The sequence below is a fragment of the Cyanistes caeruleus genome, chromosome 15 (genome assembly GCF_971803275.1).
Source record: "Cyanistes caeruleus chromosome 15, bCyaCae1.hap1.1, whole genome shotgun sequence".
Taxonomy (NCBI): Eukaryota; Metazoa; Chordata; class Aves; order Passeriformes; family Paridae; genus Cyanistes; species Cyanistes caeruleus.
This window is the reverse complement of record NC_141715.1, coordinates 13,810,670-13,831,197: the sequence shown is the minus strand read 5'-3', so window position 1 is coordinate 13,831,197 and position 20,528 is coordinate 13,810,670. Positions and strand designations below refer to the sequence as shown.

The following is a 20,528-nucleotide window of genomic DNA, read 5'->3' as shown; positions in this document are numbered from 1 at the left end:
CACTGTGGCTCAGCACCTAAGGGCAGACTTTTCAAACAAAACTAAAAGATGCACTGAGGGAGGACTGAGTCAGCGATCACTAACGAGACAGAGATGGTTTATACTTTCTGTACAAGTTAATTTGTACTCTTAATTCCTTCACTTTAGTCACTGCTCTGGTAAGTTACAGACTTTGAACTATGCATTTCTGTGCCCCATTTCTCCACTGGAATTTAAATAGGTTGAAAGTGACAATGTTTTTCAAAATTATAAAAAGTAATGGTAAAGGCTGATTTGAGCACAGGCTCCAGAAGCGAAGCGCTGAGGTTAAGCCTTACCTCAGCTCCAGTATGCTCGTGACATTCCTGGAGGGGAAGATACGCCGAATATAGTTAAAATCCCCAACAAAGAGACTTCCATCAATACCCACTGCCAGTGCTACAGGGGCCAAAAGCTTATTTCCTTCTGCCAGACCATTGCAGCTCGGACAGGATATGCTTCTGCGGCGCCCGTTCCCCATAATGCTGGTTATCACAGCTGGCTGCTGAGTGAGAAACTGATTTTCTCCGTTGCCTTTGTGCAATATACCTAAGGACAGAGAGGAGAAGTGGTTATTACCACTATTCATTGCAGGGGACTTCAGGCTGTTTTCTTTTCAACAGCTGCTTTTAAGGACTGTACATTGAAATGACTCCAGCGTTTGGTTTTTCAATGGTGCAAAAGAACAGAAGGATTTTGCGGTAGTAAAAATAAAGGTGCAATGAAGATTCAGTGTTAAAACCCACACACATACACAACCACAGACCCAAACCTACACTCAGAGTCCTTTGGTATTCATTATGAAAGAAAATCCTGCCACACAGCTCTGGCCTGGGACTGTGGTTTAGATGGTTTCTGTGTGGGTGAAGAAGAGCTTTTTTCTATTTGTGTCTCACTCCAGATTCCTGTATCATGTTTTGTTTGGAATTCTGAGCCAACCTTACTGTTCTCTTTCCACCTCTCAGTCTTTCACACTTTTTTAATGGAAAATGAAAAATGAGAAATGGAGGCACCAGAGATGATGATAGCTCAGAAAATGAAAAGATAGGAGAAAGATGAAACTCCCAGAAGGGCTGCTAAGGATCAATGATAAAAGGCAAGAGGGAAGCTGGTGGTACAGATCTCTATTAGACTTCAAGAAAATACCTTCAAGATAGGATTTATCTTCAAAATATTTGTTCAAAGAGCAGACCCCTGCTCCAAGAAGGGAGTGGGTTTTCTGACAGTGTTACCATATTCTGTGTCATCAAAAACTGTGGAAATCTGGCTGGAAACTTTCAGCCTCATGTTCTTGCAGGAATGAAGTTGTATAACCCTAACATAACTGGCTCCCCACTGGTGCCAACACTCTCTATTGGCATGTACTATCCAAATGTGGATCCACTGCCCGGCACTGGAAGTGAGCTCAAATATCCTGATCTTGCCAATTCTGAACAATACTTTAGATTTATTAAGCAGAAATACACTTTGTTATTTGGTAGTGATCAGCAGGAAGGCTGCAAACAACACTTTGCAGAAAACATCAAAATGTATGCTGAGCATTCAGCTCCCCAAGAGTTGTTGGTAAAATACAAAGATCACCAAGATTCAGCTTAGGATATGGAAAGACAAAAAAAAGTGAGGAAAAAACAAACAGGTGACTAATAAGAAAGACAAAGGAGACTCAGGACCCGGTCACAGACTCGTACTCCTCGTAAGCTCCATCTCAGGTTAGGGGAAAAAGGAGGTCAAGCAAAAGAAACCAGGAACAGATGTGGTTAACATAAGAAAAACGGGGAAGAGAGAAAGATATTACAGGGGAATAAATGAAAAACAGAATAGAGGATAAAGATTAGGACTTTAAGAAATTCAGGCTTTGGAGAACAGTAAAAAATGTGTTGAAATTCTACAAAAATTTTCTGACAACTGAAATATGCCTCATACCATACTGAGCTAAAGATGAAACAAGATGAGAGAAATCTCATTTTTGGAAGTATAATGCAAATACAAAACTCCATATAGGACAGCAAATACATGGAATGAACTAACTCACCACTCTTGACATTAAGTACATGATGTTTATCCAGAGACCATCCTCCCAAGTTTGAAGGATCCAGTTCAAATCCTTGCAGCAGAGCTGTCCTCTTCTCCCATAAAATGAGACTGGGGCAAGTCTCATATTCAAAACCCACAGACACTGAAATAAAAGAAAATCAAATATACTTGCTGAACAAACACGGAATTAAGTGTCCAAAGAACATTCAAGTCATCGAGTATTCCAGTCCCCCAGCCCCCTCAAGAAGATGATTATGTCCCTCACTTTTATTCTAGAATATTATATTCAGATCTTTGACTAGACACAAATTTGAAACTTCATTCACATGTACTCTGCAGGGATCTGATCACTTCTATTTTAATAGTTCACACTGGGAAGTGATGGGTTTGCTGAGAGGAGAGTGAGAAATAAAAATTTTAAAATATAGTAAAATTATATTAAATAATTAAAAATATCAGATAGCAGGACAAGATGAATTCTTAATTTGCCAGATGTTCACAGCATTTATTTAGTGTATTCATCTTACATATCATGTACCAAAGGGCAGTGAAAACTTTGTGTGCATTTAAGCACAATTGTACTGTAAGCATTATACAGGAAAGCAATATACCATGCAATAACAAGAAAGAAAAGCTATAGCAAAGAAAAATTTGGAAATCATAGAAAATAATTAAGATTTAAAAATAAAATCTGATCTTTCCACACTGGCACAGATCTGATGCTCATTTTTAACCCTGTTGTATCAAAATTATTCAGACAGTCAATGAAAACTGAAAAATATTATGATGATCACTCTTCTTCCCACCCACTAGAACTAAGCTAACTAAAAATAGCTGTAGAACTACAAGACTGAACAGCATTAGAGGAACCACATTTTCATTTCAAATGTGTTATACCACAAGAGACTGCAATAAGGGCATGTGTGAAAACCCAAATGCACTGCTGACTGCCAGCCAGTCCAGCATGAGGATCATTTTATAACTAAAGAAAATCAAATTGTAATGATGGATTAGGTTTCACCTAAGTTCCCATGGCCAGTTTTTCCTATTGCCTGGTCTAAACCTTCTAAGTCAGGCACTGAGCAGGAAACCCAGGCATGTTGATGGAGTATGATCTTTAATGTGTAAAAGAACCATAATACAGAGATAAATTGTGTCAGGGAGACAAGAACTGTTCAATCTACATTTGCTTCTCCATAAGGAAGTTTGCAGTTTTCTTATTTAGAATTATAGGTGTTACTTGGGAAGTTTTGGAGCTTGTATATGCTGACTTACCTACAGCATCTGACAACCCATAAACCTTCTGACCATAGGCATCAGTTTTGTCCCAGATAAATGTATATGCCAAGTTGGGAGATGCCTGAAATGATTTTTGGAACAAATGCCCTTCTACTGCTACCATCAAATGAACTTTGATCAGATTCAGTGGCACAAGTGTCTGAGTCATGATGATCTTCAGTAAGGATTTGTATCCAGCAGTGCGGGAACTCAGGTAGCTGAGCTTTATACTAGAGCCAGGGATCTCAATTTCTTCATGAAGAACCTGGGTAGGAAAGAGATCAAACACTTTACATTAATGATTTTTTTAAAAAAATGTATCACCTTGTGTATTCTTATGAACTTATGTCTTTCTCTTACTGGGAGTGGATGTCCTCAAAGCAACACAGTTCAGCTGACATTTCTGACAAATAATTATTTGGTGTCTGTACACATCTTTTTAAGAGCCCACTGCTGGCAAAAGGGCAAATAAGTACATGAATTTTTACTGCAAGTTATTATACTGCAAGAGAAACATAAGAAATATCATAGGAACTCACAACTTCCACTAGCAGCATAAAGCCTAACTGAATATAGCAGTGAAAAACCAGCACCAATGGAGTTTGCCTTTGTCCTAAGTAAAAAACAAGGAAACAGTTTGCAGTCAGCACCATATGCCAAGCCTCTGCAAAATTCTCTTGAAACACCTAAACTGGCAACTGAAATACACAGATATACTTGATATGTTGTATGATAATGGGAGTGTGCAAGGTAATCAAAGACAAATGTGTCTGGGTGACATCAACCTGGGATATCTCCTGCTGCCCTCATTAGAAAACCTGATACCTGTCAGAATGAATGCAGCTCTGCAGAGATATTGGCTGTAGCAATTGCAGGGGACACATGGTGGCCCTGTGCTCAGGTCAGAACTGTCACCTGAGCACTGATTTCTGTGCCCTTTTCACTCACACTGTGCTTACCTGGGTTTCTGGAACAATGGGATTGCGGCTGGGAGCGTCACTAAAGAAAGTTGAAAGTGGTGATGAAATGATGACTGGGTCAGGACGGACAAACCCACTGAGATCACAGCTGGGAATGGAGTTCTCCTCTGTCTTCATCACAAGGGTGTCCATGGCATAGAAGCTGTTCCATGGCAGCCACACTGTCCTTTCCTGGCTCATAAATGGGGCCCGTTCAAAGTGCAGCGTCAGGGATGCTCCACCATTTGCAACCAAGTCAAACCTAGAAAAGTGTGGCCTTTAGAAGACAAGACTGAGTAATTCCAATAATAACATTCCTGGCTAATGAGACAGCTATAGAGGCATACCAGCAGTGATGGGTACTTATCTGGATTTGACTGGGATAGAGTTAATTTTCTTCCTAGTAGCTGGAGGAATGCTGAGTTCTGGATTCAGGATGAGAATAATGCTGATAACACAGGGATGCTTTTATTATTATAGCAGAGCAGTGCATACACAGAGTCAGGGCCTTCTCTCCTCCTCATCCCATCCCATCAGGGAGCAGAATGGGGGCTGGGAGGGGACACAGCTGGGACAGCTGACCCCAGATGAACCAAGGGATATCCCAGATCATACAGTGCCATTCTCATTATATAAACTAGGGGGGAAGCTGCTCAGAATCTGGCTGGGAATTAATTTATCTTTCTGCTATTTTCCTTTTCACTACAGTTTTTATAATTATTATTCCAGTAATTAAACTGTTTTTATCTCAATGCAAGACTTTTATTACTTTTACCCTTGTGATTCTCTCCCCACACCACCAGAGGTGGGGAGAGTGAGCAGACCATGATCATGTTTTAAATGTCATGGTTCCAATGATCAATAATGGGATGTGAACATCTGGCAACTAAATAGCTGAAAACCAGCAAAGACAAGCAAAGATTTGAAGTCACCTGGACAAAGCTCATTCCGATAATATTATAAATTCTGCATTAAGCAATTAAAAAATTACCCAACAAACAAACCACCATGTTTATTATTACAAGTCAGCTTTATATAGAAACAGCAGATAAACCAAGTGCTTCTGAGCTGGATACTGAATTAACCCCTCCCTAAAAGATCCTGTCCATCAAACATAGAATGGGACACATGGCAGTAAGAGAATAGGAATGAGAAGTGTTCTACAATTAAGAATTCCTGTCCCCAAGGTAAATGATCTATCATTTTTCAGAGAAATTTGGTGTTTACTCCCTACCCCCTACACAATCACAGCAGTAATGTGGAGCTGCACAGGCATTTGAAACCTGGTCTAAATGGGGAATGCTTCCAGGTTTTTCTGACAACAGAAACAGGTATCAGTTGTTCTGTGTAAATGCTGGCAATGTAACAAATTACTCAATGACGTCAATAATCTATGCAGATTTAAATATAGTTCAGCTCACCATTTACTGCAATTTTAAACTACTGAAATCAACATTATACTTTTATTATAACAGATTAATATTCTGGAAAATATGGAATTTAAATACTCCCTATAGTTCAGTTGACTCCTATTAATTATATCTATTCCATTGTTTTTATGCAAGATCAAGATAAAATGGCAAATGTTTACAATGCTTGTGTCAGATACTCTGTTTTAGTTACCATAGCCAGTAAACCAGATACTCCATGACACATTGACTTTTGTTTATCTGAATTTGTGTGCATTTCAAATAAGCTGATACAAGGGGGAGAAAAGCACTTTTTTGCACAGCAGGAAATTGTCTAAATATATTCAATTAGAATCTTTTGATTACATTCTACCCTGAAGAAACTCAAAAGAGAGTGTATCTTCAAAAGCAAAGAGAAGCAGAAGGGAAATTTTAACAAAATATACTATTCTATAATAACGCTTTCTTTTTTTCCTAGAAGTGTTACCCTGCTCTGCATTTTAAAATAAAATATTTCTTGTCTCAGCTGGATATTGCTGTAGCCCACAAATGTTTTCAAAGATAAGAGCAATTTATTTGAAAGGAGTCTGCCTGCTAACACGTCATTATCAGAAGTCAGCCTGTTCGTATTTACATGCAGTTAGTATTCAAAATGCCGTGTGAAAAATTACTTTTGTGTTTACTTAATAGCTCTTTGCCCTGGGAGGAAGGCAATGCCTGGTACCACATGGTTCCATTAGATCACACCATCTGTTAATCAGCAAAGACACTCCACAGCAAGCAGGGGCTCAGTGAAGCAGGGACACTCACGTGCCATCCTGACGAGTGATGGTGTAGCCGTACTTTGGATACTTGACAAACGACACGTTGACCCCAACTAGAGGAGTCCCATCTGTAGTCACCACTTGGCCTCTTATGAGAGACACAAGACTGAAAAAGAAAGAGAATTAAAGGTATTAAAGCCAATTACAAAAGCGAAGTTATGACGTTTGTAAGTGAGGTAGTGGAACACTTGTACCTCATTTACTCTAAACACAGTTTATTCCTTAGGTTTTTAGAATACTGAGGGACCACAAAACTGCCCAGCTCCCTCTATACACCTAAATCAAGAAAGTGCTTGTGTATGCAGTATACACAGAATGGCAGCCAGTGATTTTCCTGCCTTACAAGGGTTTTCCTCATTGTCTAAAGAGGCTTTGCAGAGCACAGAGCTCCCTCCCATCCAGCCAGGCTGAAGCTGTGCCCCTGCAGGCACACTGAAACTCCAAAACCTCCCTACAGGGTACAATACCAGGGTGCCTCACACACCTGACAAGCAGGGTGCAACTCCACATCTCTGTTCTATACAACCAATTCTTCACATCAATGTTCAAGCTCCCTCATCTTAGGGAATGGCTGATTGTACACTGCATTCCAGCCTGATTTGGAACCCTTGCTTGCGCTCTGCCAAGAAGAGGATTTGGTTTAAAGTCCAGCTTTACACACAGGAAAGACAAAGCATTTCTTTGGCCAGCAGGATAAGCAGCTTTGTTTAACCTAAGGGAGATGAAGATGAGCTATTCCTCTAAGAGGCACAGTCAGTTTTTTCTCTTTGGCAAGCGCTTTGCTGCTGCTAAGTGCACAGCAGGCACAAAGTGCTGCTGCTCCCAGCTGGAGAGGAGTTTCCAGCCCCTGGCTCCTTTCCCTTCCATCTTCCCTGTACCCTGAGAGCAGCAGATTGGGGAGGGGGGAAGCTCTTTGGTAAAAGGGCAATGGAAAAGGAAAAGCTCTTTGTAGATGGCTTCCATTGTTACACTGGAAAGGTGAAAACTGGAGAAGCTGAAAACAGGGAGAGAGCGAAGTCCTCTTAACCCATAATCTCAGAGACTGTAAAATTGCACTTTCTGTAGTCATGGGTGAAAACATTTATATATTCATCAGTCTGTGCTTCCAGCATGAGCCACCAACTCTGCTCTGCTGAGAGAGGGAATGAGGAGCCCCTTCCCAGCAGGACCAGGGCTGCTCCCGGAGCTCAGCAGGGGGCTGCTCCCGGAGCTCAGCAGGCTCCAGGCACAGCACCCTGAACCAGCAGTGTCCGGCCCCAGGCTGAGCTGGACAGGAGGATTAACCTGGGCTGAGCTTTGCTGGACACTGACAAATGGAGCTGGGCTCTGGGAGGGCCCTGGGCAGAGAACAGCTCCTCTCATCAGTCACACCATTGTGTGCTGGTCTTTTCTGCCCACTCTGAGATGTTCAGGGGCTGTGACACACATTTCCAACTGTATTGCCTATTTAACAACTATTTCCTCATAGTTATTATTCCAAACAGGGTGCAGTATTTTCCTCAATATTACAAAAAAAAAAATAATCTAATTAATAAAAACGAGCCATTTCTGTTACTTTTCTTTTAGGACTTTCAAGTGCTTCTTGACCCTTCAGGTCAATTTTTAATTTGCAAGATCAACATTTTGTAACAGAATATGGAATTTAATAGAAATTGAAACCTGTTGAGAAAAATCTGCTTGGGAACACACTGGACCAAGATAATTGTCTTGGAATTATTCATTTTACTTGATTTATTTTATGTGACAAACACACAGAAATAGTTGCAGGAAAAAAATCGCTCAAGCTTCTCCAGGGAAACTGTGTAGCAAGTACATTCAGAAAGAAATTGTCAGATGGCAGAAGAAAACTAATAATGCCCATGACTTAAGTTTTTCTACCTTCAATTTTAATATTTCAGGAAATAATTTGAATAAAAATATTTTGGTCAATAATATTCCTTTTTATTTCTAAAATTCTAAATAAGGAACACAATGGATATTAAAATAAGCTAAAATGTAGCTGTAATATGGATTTATAGGAAGTAATGTTTTGACTAATAGTCACACATACAATCACCTTTCTTTGGTAATTTTTAAAAGTGTAACAGACAAATTGAACTTATATGAGAATTGTACTTTTTTTTTACCAAGGAATTTAAATATGTAAAAACATGTAGCTTTTCTTTTCCCTGAAAACTTCATTTCATCTTCTGAAACTTCATTTCTGTTTCTTCACAGAAAAAAATCATTGAGATTTACCTGTCTTTGCAATCAATACATTTTGTTATTTATTGCTTTATCAGAGTAGGAAATAACTTTTTTTCTTACACTAAGACTGGAAAAAGCTAAGCAAACAGCTTACAAACACAGGAACTACTTTTTGAGACTATGGCAGCTTCAGTATATGGAAAAGTTGGGAGTTGAACTTTGTGGCACTTTTAAAAGACAAACCCATTAGTTCTAAAACTTACAATTTGACACTATACATTAAATTTGCCTAAAATTGATACCAAAAATAACAGCTGAGCCATAGAATTATCAGAAGTACCTTTGAAACTTAGAGGTGAAGGCCAATTTTATCAATTTAAACATCATTAACAGGTCATTTGCAAAGATATATTAAAATCTGCAGTGTAGCTCAGATAAATAAAACAGAATTAAGACTCCTACCTTGAGGAACATAGAATAAAGTTTAAAAAAATCTAAAGTTTCCAATAAGGTTTTTTTTTAAAGGGGCCTCAGGATTGAAGTGCTCAGCTCCTGTTTAGTTAAGAGCATGAATTCATAGAATCATAGAATGGGTTTGAAGGGACCTTAAAGATCACTTTGTTCCAACCCTCTGCCATGGGCAGGGTCATTTTCCAGTAGATCAGGCTGCTCCAATCCCTGCCCAACCTGGCTTTAAACACTTCCAGGATTAAAAAAGAAAAATCACCATAAATTTAGGTGAAAACAGAACAATTTTTTTTTCTATTTTTTTTGGACAACTCCATGTGTGTATGTATGGAGTATTTTATAGAATAGCAGAAAATCTATATTACATAGAGTAGGATCCAAGAGGGGTTTCCTGATGCAATATGGAAATGATTGTGTGCAGCACAGGGGTGGGTACAGTGGGGGCCTGCCAGGTGTATCCAGAAACATTATGATCCTCTTTCCACAGACAAATATTTAGGGACATGCTCTACATCACCCACTAAGCCTGTAATGAGATCCTGACTGAGAAAACAGTTTCCTTTAATGAAGTGCAATCTTTTGGGTGTTATCTCAAATGAAGCTCTTTCTTCAGTTTTAACTTTGGTGAAATGAACATAATTATTATACTCATCAATTTCTAGCATCTTGCCATGGAGACTTATTTATACAATATTGATAAATACTGATCTTCTTGTAAGCATACAATGGCATCAAATATCAATTAATGATGTGCTGGTTTTTAGTTTCATTGCAAATTTATAATTAATAATCTTAGGAAACAATCATAGAAAAAGAAAAGAAAACAAGAAGAAAAAGAAAACCTAGTCAGGTGGATCAATGCTATAAGTAAAATAGTTTTATGTAAGGAATACATAATAAAACTCCATAAATCAATGGATCTGTAAAATTATTTGAAATGCTATGAAATTTGTTGTAATGGCACTACATTAAAAATTAACTGGAAACTTGTTTGTTTTCCTTTCTCTAGACTGCAGTCTTCATAAAATATAAACCTCAGAAGCTCCTACTCAATTGAAGAAGCCGCCTTCTGGGCGTTGCCAGAATGTTAAAATGCTAATAAAACTCAGTGTTATAAAACAGAGATCACATCATAAACTGCACCAGCGTGGCCTCAGTGTGATCAATGCCTGAGATGAAGCACCTGAAAGCAGCAGTTCCCGTTAAAACACGAATAGAATCGCTGGCAGAAATTTTTCCATACAGCAGCCACACAGCGTCATTCCCAGCCACTACCTGCTGTGGAAGGGGTTGGTTTTCTCACCTGCTGTGGAAGGGGTTGGTTTTCTCACCTGCTGTGGAAGGGGTTGGTTTTCTCACCTGCTGTTGAAGGGGTTTTCTCCAGGGATGATGTGTGTGCTGTCCTTCCCCACGAGCAGCTTGATGCGATCGTAGAAGGATTTGACGGCAGGAGCGCCGGCGTGGCTCTGCTGGATGATGTCCAGCGGGTCCCGCGAGCCCCGGCACAGCAGGCTGTTCTGGCAGGTGGCCTGCAGGCAGCAGTCAGGGTCCAGGCAGTCCACCAGGCCATCTGAAAGGTAACAGGCACTGAGATCCAGCACAGAGCTGTGGAGCAACAACACCCACGGGAAGCTTAAGGCACTGGGAAGAACTGTTAAAGTTCACTCTTCATAGCATCCCTATGCTCTAAACCTGGCAATTCAGTCAATAGTGCCATGAGAATGATGCTTTTGAGCACGCTGCCTAAAAATCACTACAGTTAATGTGAACCATGTAGATGAGAATAAATCCCAAAAAATCTGTCAAGGACTGAAATTAGGCAAAAGGAAGTGGAAGCAAGAAAGGATTTTTCTTTAGGTTATCTGCTCGTTTGGCTGGTTTTTGTTGTTTTTTTGTTTTTGTTTTTTTTTTGTTTTTTTTTTTTTGTCTTGAGAATTATGCTGTTTGATTTCATTTTTTCTGTTTAAGGAGCTGAAAGGAGATGGGGATGACAAAGCTGTCATTATCTAAATAAAATACAAATTACACTGTAGCCATTTTGGCAACTCCCAGGGAAGGGCTGCTGGAACTCCCACCTCCCATGGGTGCCTGGCTCACAACTTGTGTGCGTGCTTGGATAAGGAAGGATCAGCCACAAAGTTGGTGGCTTCAGTCATCATATTACAGATTAGTTTGTCCATCAAGAATATTTCTCAAGATGTATTTTTAGGAAAAAACAGAATTTTAACACTAGATATTAAAAGGGAATCAAGGGGGAGATAAATTTGTATACTTAGATAAACAATAATATTAGCGCCTACAGTAATGATTCTATCATCATCATCTCTTCATTTAGTATCATTATTTAACTGAAATATGTTCTCTCAATGGAGTTCTACTATGATTTAGAAATTAATAACCATTTGCTTTAAAATATTATCATCTCTAACAATTCATCTACTCTGGCAAGAATCAGGAGTTCAATCTGTAATCTAGTTATGTCTGTAAAACTTCCCAAGGTGTAGGAATCTGATTTTCGAATACAAATATGGCCTGAGCATACAATGAAAATCATACACAGGAGAGAGCATTCCAGTATGGAAGCAGACAAAAGTACCTCAGGTTAAGATCATGACTTGTGCATTTTTAGGGTTTTCAAGTGCCCAACAGACCAACACAGTGATTACTGGAAAAGCAACAACCTATAGGAAAAAAAAAATCTAAAATGATAAAAACTTTCTTAGTTCACTATTAGCCTTGTATTTCCAACACATTCAGTGTGTGCCTGACCTGATTTAAAAACAAAATTGCCAAGGTATGCTGACAATGTTTCATTCAGGCCTCTAAGGAGATTTAAGTCAGACAAACTACCTTGTTGTGAGAGCTATATGTTGCTTTAAGGTCACTCGCCTATTCACATTAAGAGCTCCATTTGTCTTGAAACCCTCTCCAATGAGGCTGCAGGAACTTTCTGTTTTGCTACAGTTCATTTTCTCCCCACTCTATATAATCGTTCTGAGGACATCATTAGCTTCAGGGTATAACTCAAGGCAGTTTTTCTATTAAGCTCTGAGAATTTCTCAGCTTCTTTCCCAGTCTGTGAGACCTCTACAACTATGACCTGAGCTTTGCCCACTGTTCAGTCCCCTCAATTCTGTTACTCAGATGACCACCAGGCAAGGAAATCTTATCAACACACTAGAAATAACAGAGGCAAACCACAGGATATAAATTACTCCCTCTGACAAATTTACATTTACCTATTCAAGCTGCATCATATTTTGGCTATGCCTGTTATCAGAGGTGAGCACAAGTTCTGCCTGAAATGACCTCATCATGCAGCCGATTACAGGATGCTGTAGCCAAACACTTGTGGTGACACCATGAACTTGGAATGGGCATATCAATCCCTCAGGCTCCTGTCAGTCATATGAATCACATCTTTATGCTCACGAGCCCCCTTGGATATTGTCTGACATTGCAATCTTCAGTAAATTACCCTGCCACTGCCAATCTCACCGTTATCTCACAAACAATCAAGCAGGCAATCAAACTGCTCTGAATTGCCAGTTCAGGACCTGGGAGGCTGGAAACACCTCCATTCAACAGCAGGGAAAAACCTGCCTGTGATTCCTTCCATGTAAGAAGATTTTGCTGCAGTTCTGTGAAATCATATTCAGATGCTTTCAGATGCTTAAAACAATATTTAGAAAAGACAGGCATAGAGCATAACACAATTTACTTTTTAGAACATTATTACTTCTATGGCTATATTCCCCATTAGTAATTTATTCTAGATGGCAAGATTCAGGATTTAGAATATTTTTACCTTATGTGAACTAGCTGATCCAGCTTGTTGCAACAGCAGCAGCGAGGTCTGGGTCTGTTTAGCACACACAGCCAGGCCCTGGGCACTGCTGCTCAGTCTCAAAGGCTTAGACACCTCTGTGCTGCTCACATCCACAGCTGCTGCTCTTATTGACTTTGCTGCTCTGAAATCTCTGACTCCATGCGTGAAAGAGTAGTGGTTACTGTCAGAATATATCTGGTTTTAGCTTAGTCCTGATTTCCTATCTGGATGGTTATCACAGAATGGCTGAGATTGCCAAGGGCCCCTGGAGGTGATCAGGTATAGCCCCCTGCTCCAGCAAGGCTACCAGATGCTGCTTGCCCAGGCTGCCCACACAGCTTTTGGAATGTCTCCAAGGATGGAAACCCCACAGCCTCACTGGGCACCCTGCTCCAGCGCTCAGTTGCTGGACCAAGAAGAGTCTCCCAGCATACATTTGTGTCTGGGGTTGTTCCTCCTCAGGTGCAGGACCTTGAACTCTCAGCTCATTTCCCCAGCCATATTGTAGTTATATATGAAGTAAATTTTACAGAATAATTTATTTGCATTAGACTCAGCTGATTAAAACCAGAGTTAGAAAAAAAGTACCAGAAAATTCTGCTAATAGCATAAATTTTAATTAGAATTCAGTAGTTTGGGTTTTAATATATATTTCAGAGCTTGTCATCCCCCAAATTTCCTCAGGTATGCTGAATTATTTATATGGTCAATTCATTGACAAATCCTCACCACTCACCTCACCAAAATACTGCTGCTTTTCATGGCACACACAGCTGAGTTTCAGTGGGCAATGACCTCCCTGATACTCTGCATGCTAAAGGGAGGAGAGGGAGCTAAGATGGTGCTGAACTTCCTCCAACAATTTGAGACTAACACAAGTCCTGACTTGGCCTTAACTGAGATAAAGGAAATAGGAAATTTTGATCTGATTTAAACTGGCAGCACAGGATTAGCTCTCCATTGCTGTTTGTGGTTTTTCTGAATTTCCAAATCTTTTCAGAAATGAAAAAAATGACACAGTATCCCTCTTGAAGAGTTCACTTGGCTAATGGAAACACACATTTCTCAACTTTCTGTGAACTGTTCCACAAGCTTTTTGGCAGACTTCACTACACAGAACAGAGAAAACGTCAAAGAAATACTTGAAAGTTTATTAACCTACTCATGCATGTCATATTTATGACTACCTTATTATTGTCTTCCTCTTGATCATCATTAGAAGGACTAAAAAAGCTCTCAGGAGGAATAGAACATTACTGTTCCAATGTATTTAGAACTTTTCAGCATCAGTGTTCCAGCATCACTGAATATATTTCTCATTATGTCCTGGTTATGAGATTGCAGAACCAGAAAGGTGCTACATCTTTCTGCAGAAAGCTGATGCTTGAGCTACTGGAGTTTCTAAATTCCAATGAGTAAATGATCTGCAGTTTCCACACTTCTTCAAATACCTGCAGGTTGGGCTTCAGGTTCAATTCACAATGCACATCAGAATGAGTGAACTTTGACATCAACTTGCTGAGCCAATGCTTTCCATACCCAGCAAGGGACAAATCTGTTTCCAGCCCACAACTCCTGAGCCCATGCTCAGCAGAGGGCATCCTTACACTTCACTAGCTGCAGGAGCTGGGGGCTTTCAGAGCCTAATTCCTGGAAATTTTTCTTTTTCCAATAAACATTTCACACTGATGATTAAAATGGAGGTGGGGAGGGGGGGAACAGCAGCTACTACGAACCCTGAGGGCAAAAGGGTCTTTGATCACTCTAAGGGCAAATTAGTTAATTTATCATGAACCGATTTTAATTATGTGCAGTATTAATATACCCAAGGTGAAAGAATTAGAGATGCTCTATCAGATTATCAAAAGAGTAGGCCTTCTCTGCCAACACAGAAATATATTAATTGAGCTCTAAAACTGCATGCAAAACTGTTTCCACAGGCAGGCTATGCCACAGCCCAGTATATCCTATTACCAGGAAGTTTATCTAATATTTAACCCAAATTTTCACACTTTTGTAGCTTGATCTAATTACTGTTATCTATATTGGCATGTATCATTCAAAATAATTCCTCAGAAGTTCCTGGTGTTAAAAAGAAAGGAAATGTATCTTTTCCTGCTCCAGCCCTGTAAAGACTCCCTGTAAGCTATCAGGATATTCATTACAACATTGGCTTTTGTATCTAACTGTGAGCAAACAGAGAATTTTTGTAACCCAAACTACCCTTCAAGACAAGCTGGATTCTAAATCCCAAGTTGTGGTAAAGTAGAATGAACTTGGAGATTGGTTGTGCCTTTGAAGAGCCAAAACCCTCCCCAATGAGGTTTTAAAGTCCCCTGGAAGATGAGAGTGGTGAAGCACCAGCCCCACTTCCCTGGCCCGCTCCAGATCCCTGAGCTGCCCGGAGCTCTGGCAGGCAGGAAAAGCCTCATTCCTGAGAGCATCAGCTGCAGGAACCTGCTGCAGGTGCAGCCTGGGGGGCCCTCAGAACCTGCAGATAATTGATGCTCCAACTCCAAACCACTCCTTGCTCAGGGCCAGGCTGACCTGAAGGGCTGCAAGTTGAGAACAACCTTGAAAAACAATGTTTGCCCAGCTCCAGTGTCCATGGGCACCTACAGGGATCCTGGTGCCTTTTCCAGCCATGGAATTTGCAGGCTCTGAGCTTCTTGCTTTTGCTTCTCCCCAGTTGTGAGAGTGAGTTATTGCAGAACCTCATCCCGTGAGGGACAGGGACGGATAAGCTGGCTAATGTGTGTAAAGGCGATTAGAGGCTGACATGGAGCTGTAACACAATCACATACGAGCACACTCATTAGCTCTTGTCAAACTTTGAGTGTCTACTTTTGGTACAGATTTTATAGCCGAGCCCACGTGACTCATTCTGGCCCCCATCCACTACAGATTTCAGCTCCTGATTGCATTTAATGCTCCTCAGCTGACTATTGTACAGGCTCGGGGAAGGTATTTTCTGTGCCAAGAGTATTCTGGGTATTTATATTGAGAACTTCATAAAATCTTTTGTCTGTGCTGAATTAGAGACCCCCGCTGAGGCAATGCTTGTTGAGGCAAGCTAAATTACATGATTTGCTTTTGTGCTGTGAAATACTTGTATTATCTTAAATGTCACGAGCCTGATGCAGTATCAAGTCACAGGATTTGTAATTTTCTAAAAGCAATTTTTTTCTAAATGTTTATTGCAGGAAGACACTTCTCTTTTCTTTCTATTTGCCTTCTGTCTAATTTCAGAGATGAGTTTTCTAAGACAACTCAAATAAACAGCCTTTCAATCAGTCAAGTGCACTGTCCTGACAATGAACTTCACTAGAAATGCATTTTTCTTGTGAACTGAAGAGATTTCATACTGGAGCAGATAGTTGGCTTTCTCTAATTCATTATCTTTAATGTATTGTGCCAAACAGAATTACCACCAACTGTACTTCCTGGTGGGGTTAAAGATATAGAGTAACAAACTGAAGGGCAGAATTTGCCTTCTAAGAAATGCACATCTCTCTTTGGAAAGCAAAGTGGAAAAGAAATTAAAATGTATTTTTAAAAGAATGTACCACTTTGCATAACAAATAAGAAATTCCTCATTTCTATTTGGCTTAGTATTCTATACTGCTATGGGTTGCTTCCTTTCCTTCTACCAATTTTAGTCCAGATAATTACATTGTGAGGAGAAATGTGATCTGGGAAGTGATAGAAGCAGTGATGCATTTAAGGTTTTTTTTATTTTTTTTAACCTGCCTGCACCTGTCATTCCTACCCGGGTCAAATACAAAACAAACAAATTTAGCAAAATTTTGCTTATTTCCTGTTTTTCTTTCTCTAAGATGACATAATTTAACTATCTTGCCAATAAAAATTATAAAAATGAGTAAATATGAGCAGATGCAAAAGGTGGGAGAAGAGAGAAAGAAGGAAAAGAAAAGCCTAGAAAGAACAACCCCAGTGGGCAATACAGGCTCTTGCCAAGGCTGCCTCTGCAGAGGACAGGATTCTTAAATCTCTCTCTCAAATTATCCCCAGACACTCAGAACAAAGATTCCTCAGATGTGATGGATTGCAACTGCAGGCAACATTTAGTGAAACTATACTTCAGGAAAGACATCTGAATTTTGCTGTGCATCCCATTGTCTCATGCAGCTGGAGGTGCTGCAAAGTCTAAGGTGAAGTTTAGTTAAACATACATCATTTAAAGAGACTGTTTTGAGATACTAAAAACATTTTTATATTTAGGAACAAGCAAATTATTATAAAATAGTTACTGCAAAATGATGGGTATAAACAGCCACAGTAGTGATTTCCTTATGCAATATGCCAAAAGAAATAGGAATGTAAAAAGTAGCATATCCTCTCCCATTCCTCAAAATACCATCAGTAATGCCTTAATTTCCTGAAATAAAGCCATGGTGAATTAAATGGGTTATACGTGTCTATTAGGGGGATTATATATTGTAATCACAATTACAGGTCTTAAAATAAAGCTATTTCTAATCCCTCCAAAAGATGTTTAATAATGATTAGATTACTGAGGGACTGATTAAGGGAAGATATTAGCTTTAGAAGCAGCCACAGTGAGCAAATTATGTAATCCAAACATGGTTTGGAAAACAGAAGCACTTTCCCACTTAGAGAGATCTTAAAAGTGAGTCAATGCCAGAATTCCCTTACTTTTCAGTTAGGCTTTGTCCTTACAGAGAGAAAAAGTAAACAAAACCAAAAAGAAAAAAAACAAAACCAAACAAAAAAACCCAAAACAACCCCCAAAAAAACCAAACCCAAAAAACCAAACACAAAAACCACACACAAACAAAAAAATCCCACAGAAAACCCAAACCAAGACAACAACAACCCCCCCAAACCACCACCACCATCAAAAAACCAAAACCAACCAACCAAACAGAAAAACCAACAAAAACCCCCAAAAATATAAATAAGAGACTTTCAAGTTTTTTTTCAGCAGAGTACCCTATGCACCACAGTAACCCTAAACAGGTTCATAATAGATAATTATTAATAATCATAATGTGGCTTATCATAGAACCACAGGTTGGTTTGTATTGGAAGGAACCTTAAAGCTCATCCAGTTCCACCCCCTGCCATGGGACACCTTCCACTATCCCAGGTTGCTCCAAGCCCTTCAACCTGGCCTTGGGCACTTCCAGGATAAAGACCTAGTGAAGCCCAAATCTTGATTTGACATGTGATGGTAAGGACAAAAGCAGGTGAATTTCCCAGTGTTACCTCAGATCATTCACCCTGAACAGCCCTAAGAGGAGAAAGCAGTTTTGGAGACTCTCTCCTCTCTCTGCTGTGGAATCACATTTTATTTAAGCCAGTAATCCACACTGACATCTCATTTAAAATGAAGATTTGTAAGTCTAAAAGAGAGGGGGACTCATCTGCCTCTTCTAGGAATAAACCAACTAAAGGACATTAATCTGGAATGGGAAGAAAATATTAAGTATAATCTTTCATTTTTATATTTTTGAACTATGGTATGGAGTTTGCATTCTGGCAATAATAAGACAAAGCAGGACAAATGGGAAACCCTCTGGAGTCAGTGGCAATACTCTCCTTGACATCCATAAAATGAAGACTTGGCCCAAGGCCTTTGAATCTGATTGTGAAATACAATTGCAATAAGAATGGCTGAACAGGGAAAAATCTCCAAAATATGTTAAACTGCTGCCACAGAAGACAAGAAATGATAGCTCCCTTTCAGCGACATGCTGAACGAATTGTATTTTAACAACAGGCAGTGATGGACAGAAAAGAAGGAGGCTCAACTGACCAGAGAAGACCTCATTTAGGAAAAAAAAAAAGGATTTTTAGCTACCCTACTACCTTCCAAAAGAACAGCTTGTGTGTTCTGTACTACCCCAGAACCACTTGCTGCTGCTAACAGAGCAATGTTGGTAATGGAGCAGCAAATGAGTTCAACACTTTGCTGCAAATAAACTCAGCTGAGTTGCAAACTAAAAGAGTGACTGGGAGGAGAGGCAATTTCTTTAACTTCCAATAAACTTCCATTTTATGTGAAACTTGGGGTTCTGGTAACTAGCTGGATCTTTAATATTGATTCCCATAGTACACTTTTCCATTTTGTCTAATGAGAAAACTTAATTTTATCTCTCCCTTTATATACAGAGTCACAATTACATAAAGGTGCAGCTTGAAACACAGAACACACATCCCTTCCTGCCTCCCCATTCCTGAAAACTCCACTATATACACAGAGGTCGAGGACAGATTTATATCTGAGACATTAATCATTAAGTGATTAAATTAGTTTTTGAATTTTGTTGTAGTTCCTGTGAATTTGACAAATTGGTGGTCAGGACAATGCCTCTGTCCTCACAGTGCACATGGGACAGGACCTCATGACATCTCAGAGAAATGTGAACCCCAGAATATAATCGAGCAAACTGCAGCAGCACAAATCACCAATGCAGGAGAGAGACTGAGAGCGCTGCAGTGGCACAGCCTGAGGGAGCTGTGCAGGAAACAGCGTGGCTCAAAGCATCTCTGGATTCTCAGGAATGCCTGGAAAGCTTGTGGAGGAAGGAACAGCAGCTGAACAGGTGCTGAACAGCTCCTGAGCTCCCTTATACAAACATTCTATGGGAATTAATAAGGATGAGACTATTAAGAGCAGGAATGATCATTCAATTAAAGTGCTGAGCAAGGTGTCAGAAGATGAGATGAATTTCTGCATTTATAAAAAAAAAGCCCATGTGAAAACATGGGGGTCAAAGGGTCTTCTCAGGTTGTTTGGATCTTGGATCAAGCTTACATTTTCAAACTATTTACACTCACAAGAACCAGTGACCAGTATCCTCTGTAGTCTCTGGAAAAAATTACTTAAAATGCAAACACTGAGAACATCTGAAGAGTTCTCCCCTAAATCTTTCCAGCCTTCAGCTAGACTAATTTTTTCAGGTGCTTTACTATGGTAAGCCAAAATCCATGCAACTTGCATGATAATGGAATATACATTTCTGAAGTAATTATTAATTCATAATATTACATATCTGTTATATCGCAGTTCTCTCTGTATTCTTTGCCTCCTGTTTGCCTTCCTTGAATAAGTTTTATAATGCTACAATTTTTTTCATTAGGATGAGCAGCTAAATAGTGTCAATGGTCATTTTTTCCCCTGCCTGTCTGTTTTACAAGTGCAAAATAATGTCCTGAATAGATAAATAAACCTCTTTCTACCAGTTTTTCTAATAACATTTCCAACCTTTTTCCTTTCTTTGAGGAAATTCTAATAGTACACTTGTTTTCAAATTTCCCTTTTTAGTCTTCAAAGCGAGTAAAAACTGCAAACCTAAGCATTTAACTTTTTAGTTTCTTACACTGAATATTAACACAAGTTCAGTGGGTTTTGTTGTATACTTAAATGGCAATTAATGTACTCTGGCAGTTAGAGTCTGCTCTTCACAATTCAGTAACAGCTATAAAGCAAGTTCTACTTCTCTGAAACTGAATTAGCTTTAGAACTTCTAAAATA

The 20,528-nt window shown here is 39.5% G+C and overlaps 1 protein-coding gene across 20 annotated transcripts in view; it reads right to left on the bottom strand.

Moving 5' to 3' along the window:
* TENM2 (teneurin transmembrane protein 2) overlaps window positions 1–20,528 on the bottom strand; it is a 618,690-nt gene that overhangs the window by 31,508 nt on the left and 566,654 nt on the right. For all 20 annotated transcript variants that reach the window (XM_086851648.1, XM_086851649.1, XM_086851651.1 and 17 more), the window contains 6 exons: window positions 10,537–10,747; window positions 6,509–6,628; window positions 4,290–4,551; window positions 3,328–3,595; window positions 2,051–2,194; window positions 318–567 (listed from right to left, as the gene is read on the bottom strand). In XM_086851648.1, the coding sequence (XP_086707774.1) occupies window positions 318–567; window positions 2,051–2,194; window positions 3,328–3,595; window positions 4,290–4,551; window positions 6,509–6,628; window positions 10,537–10,747 (1,255 nt within the window). The remainder of the gene's footprint in view (window positions 1–317; window positions 568–2,050; window positions 2,195–3,327; window positions 3,596–4,289; window positions 4,552–6,508; window positions 6,629–10,536; window positions 10,748–20,528) is intronic.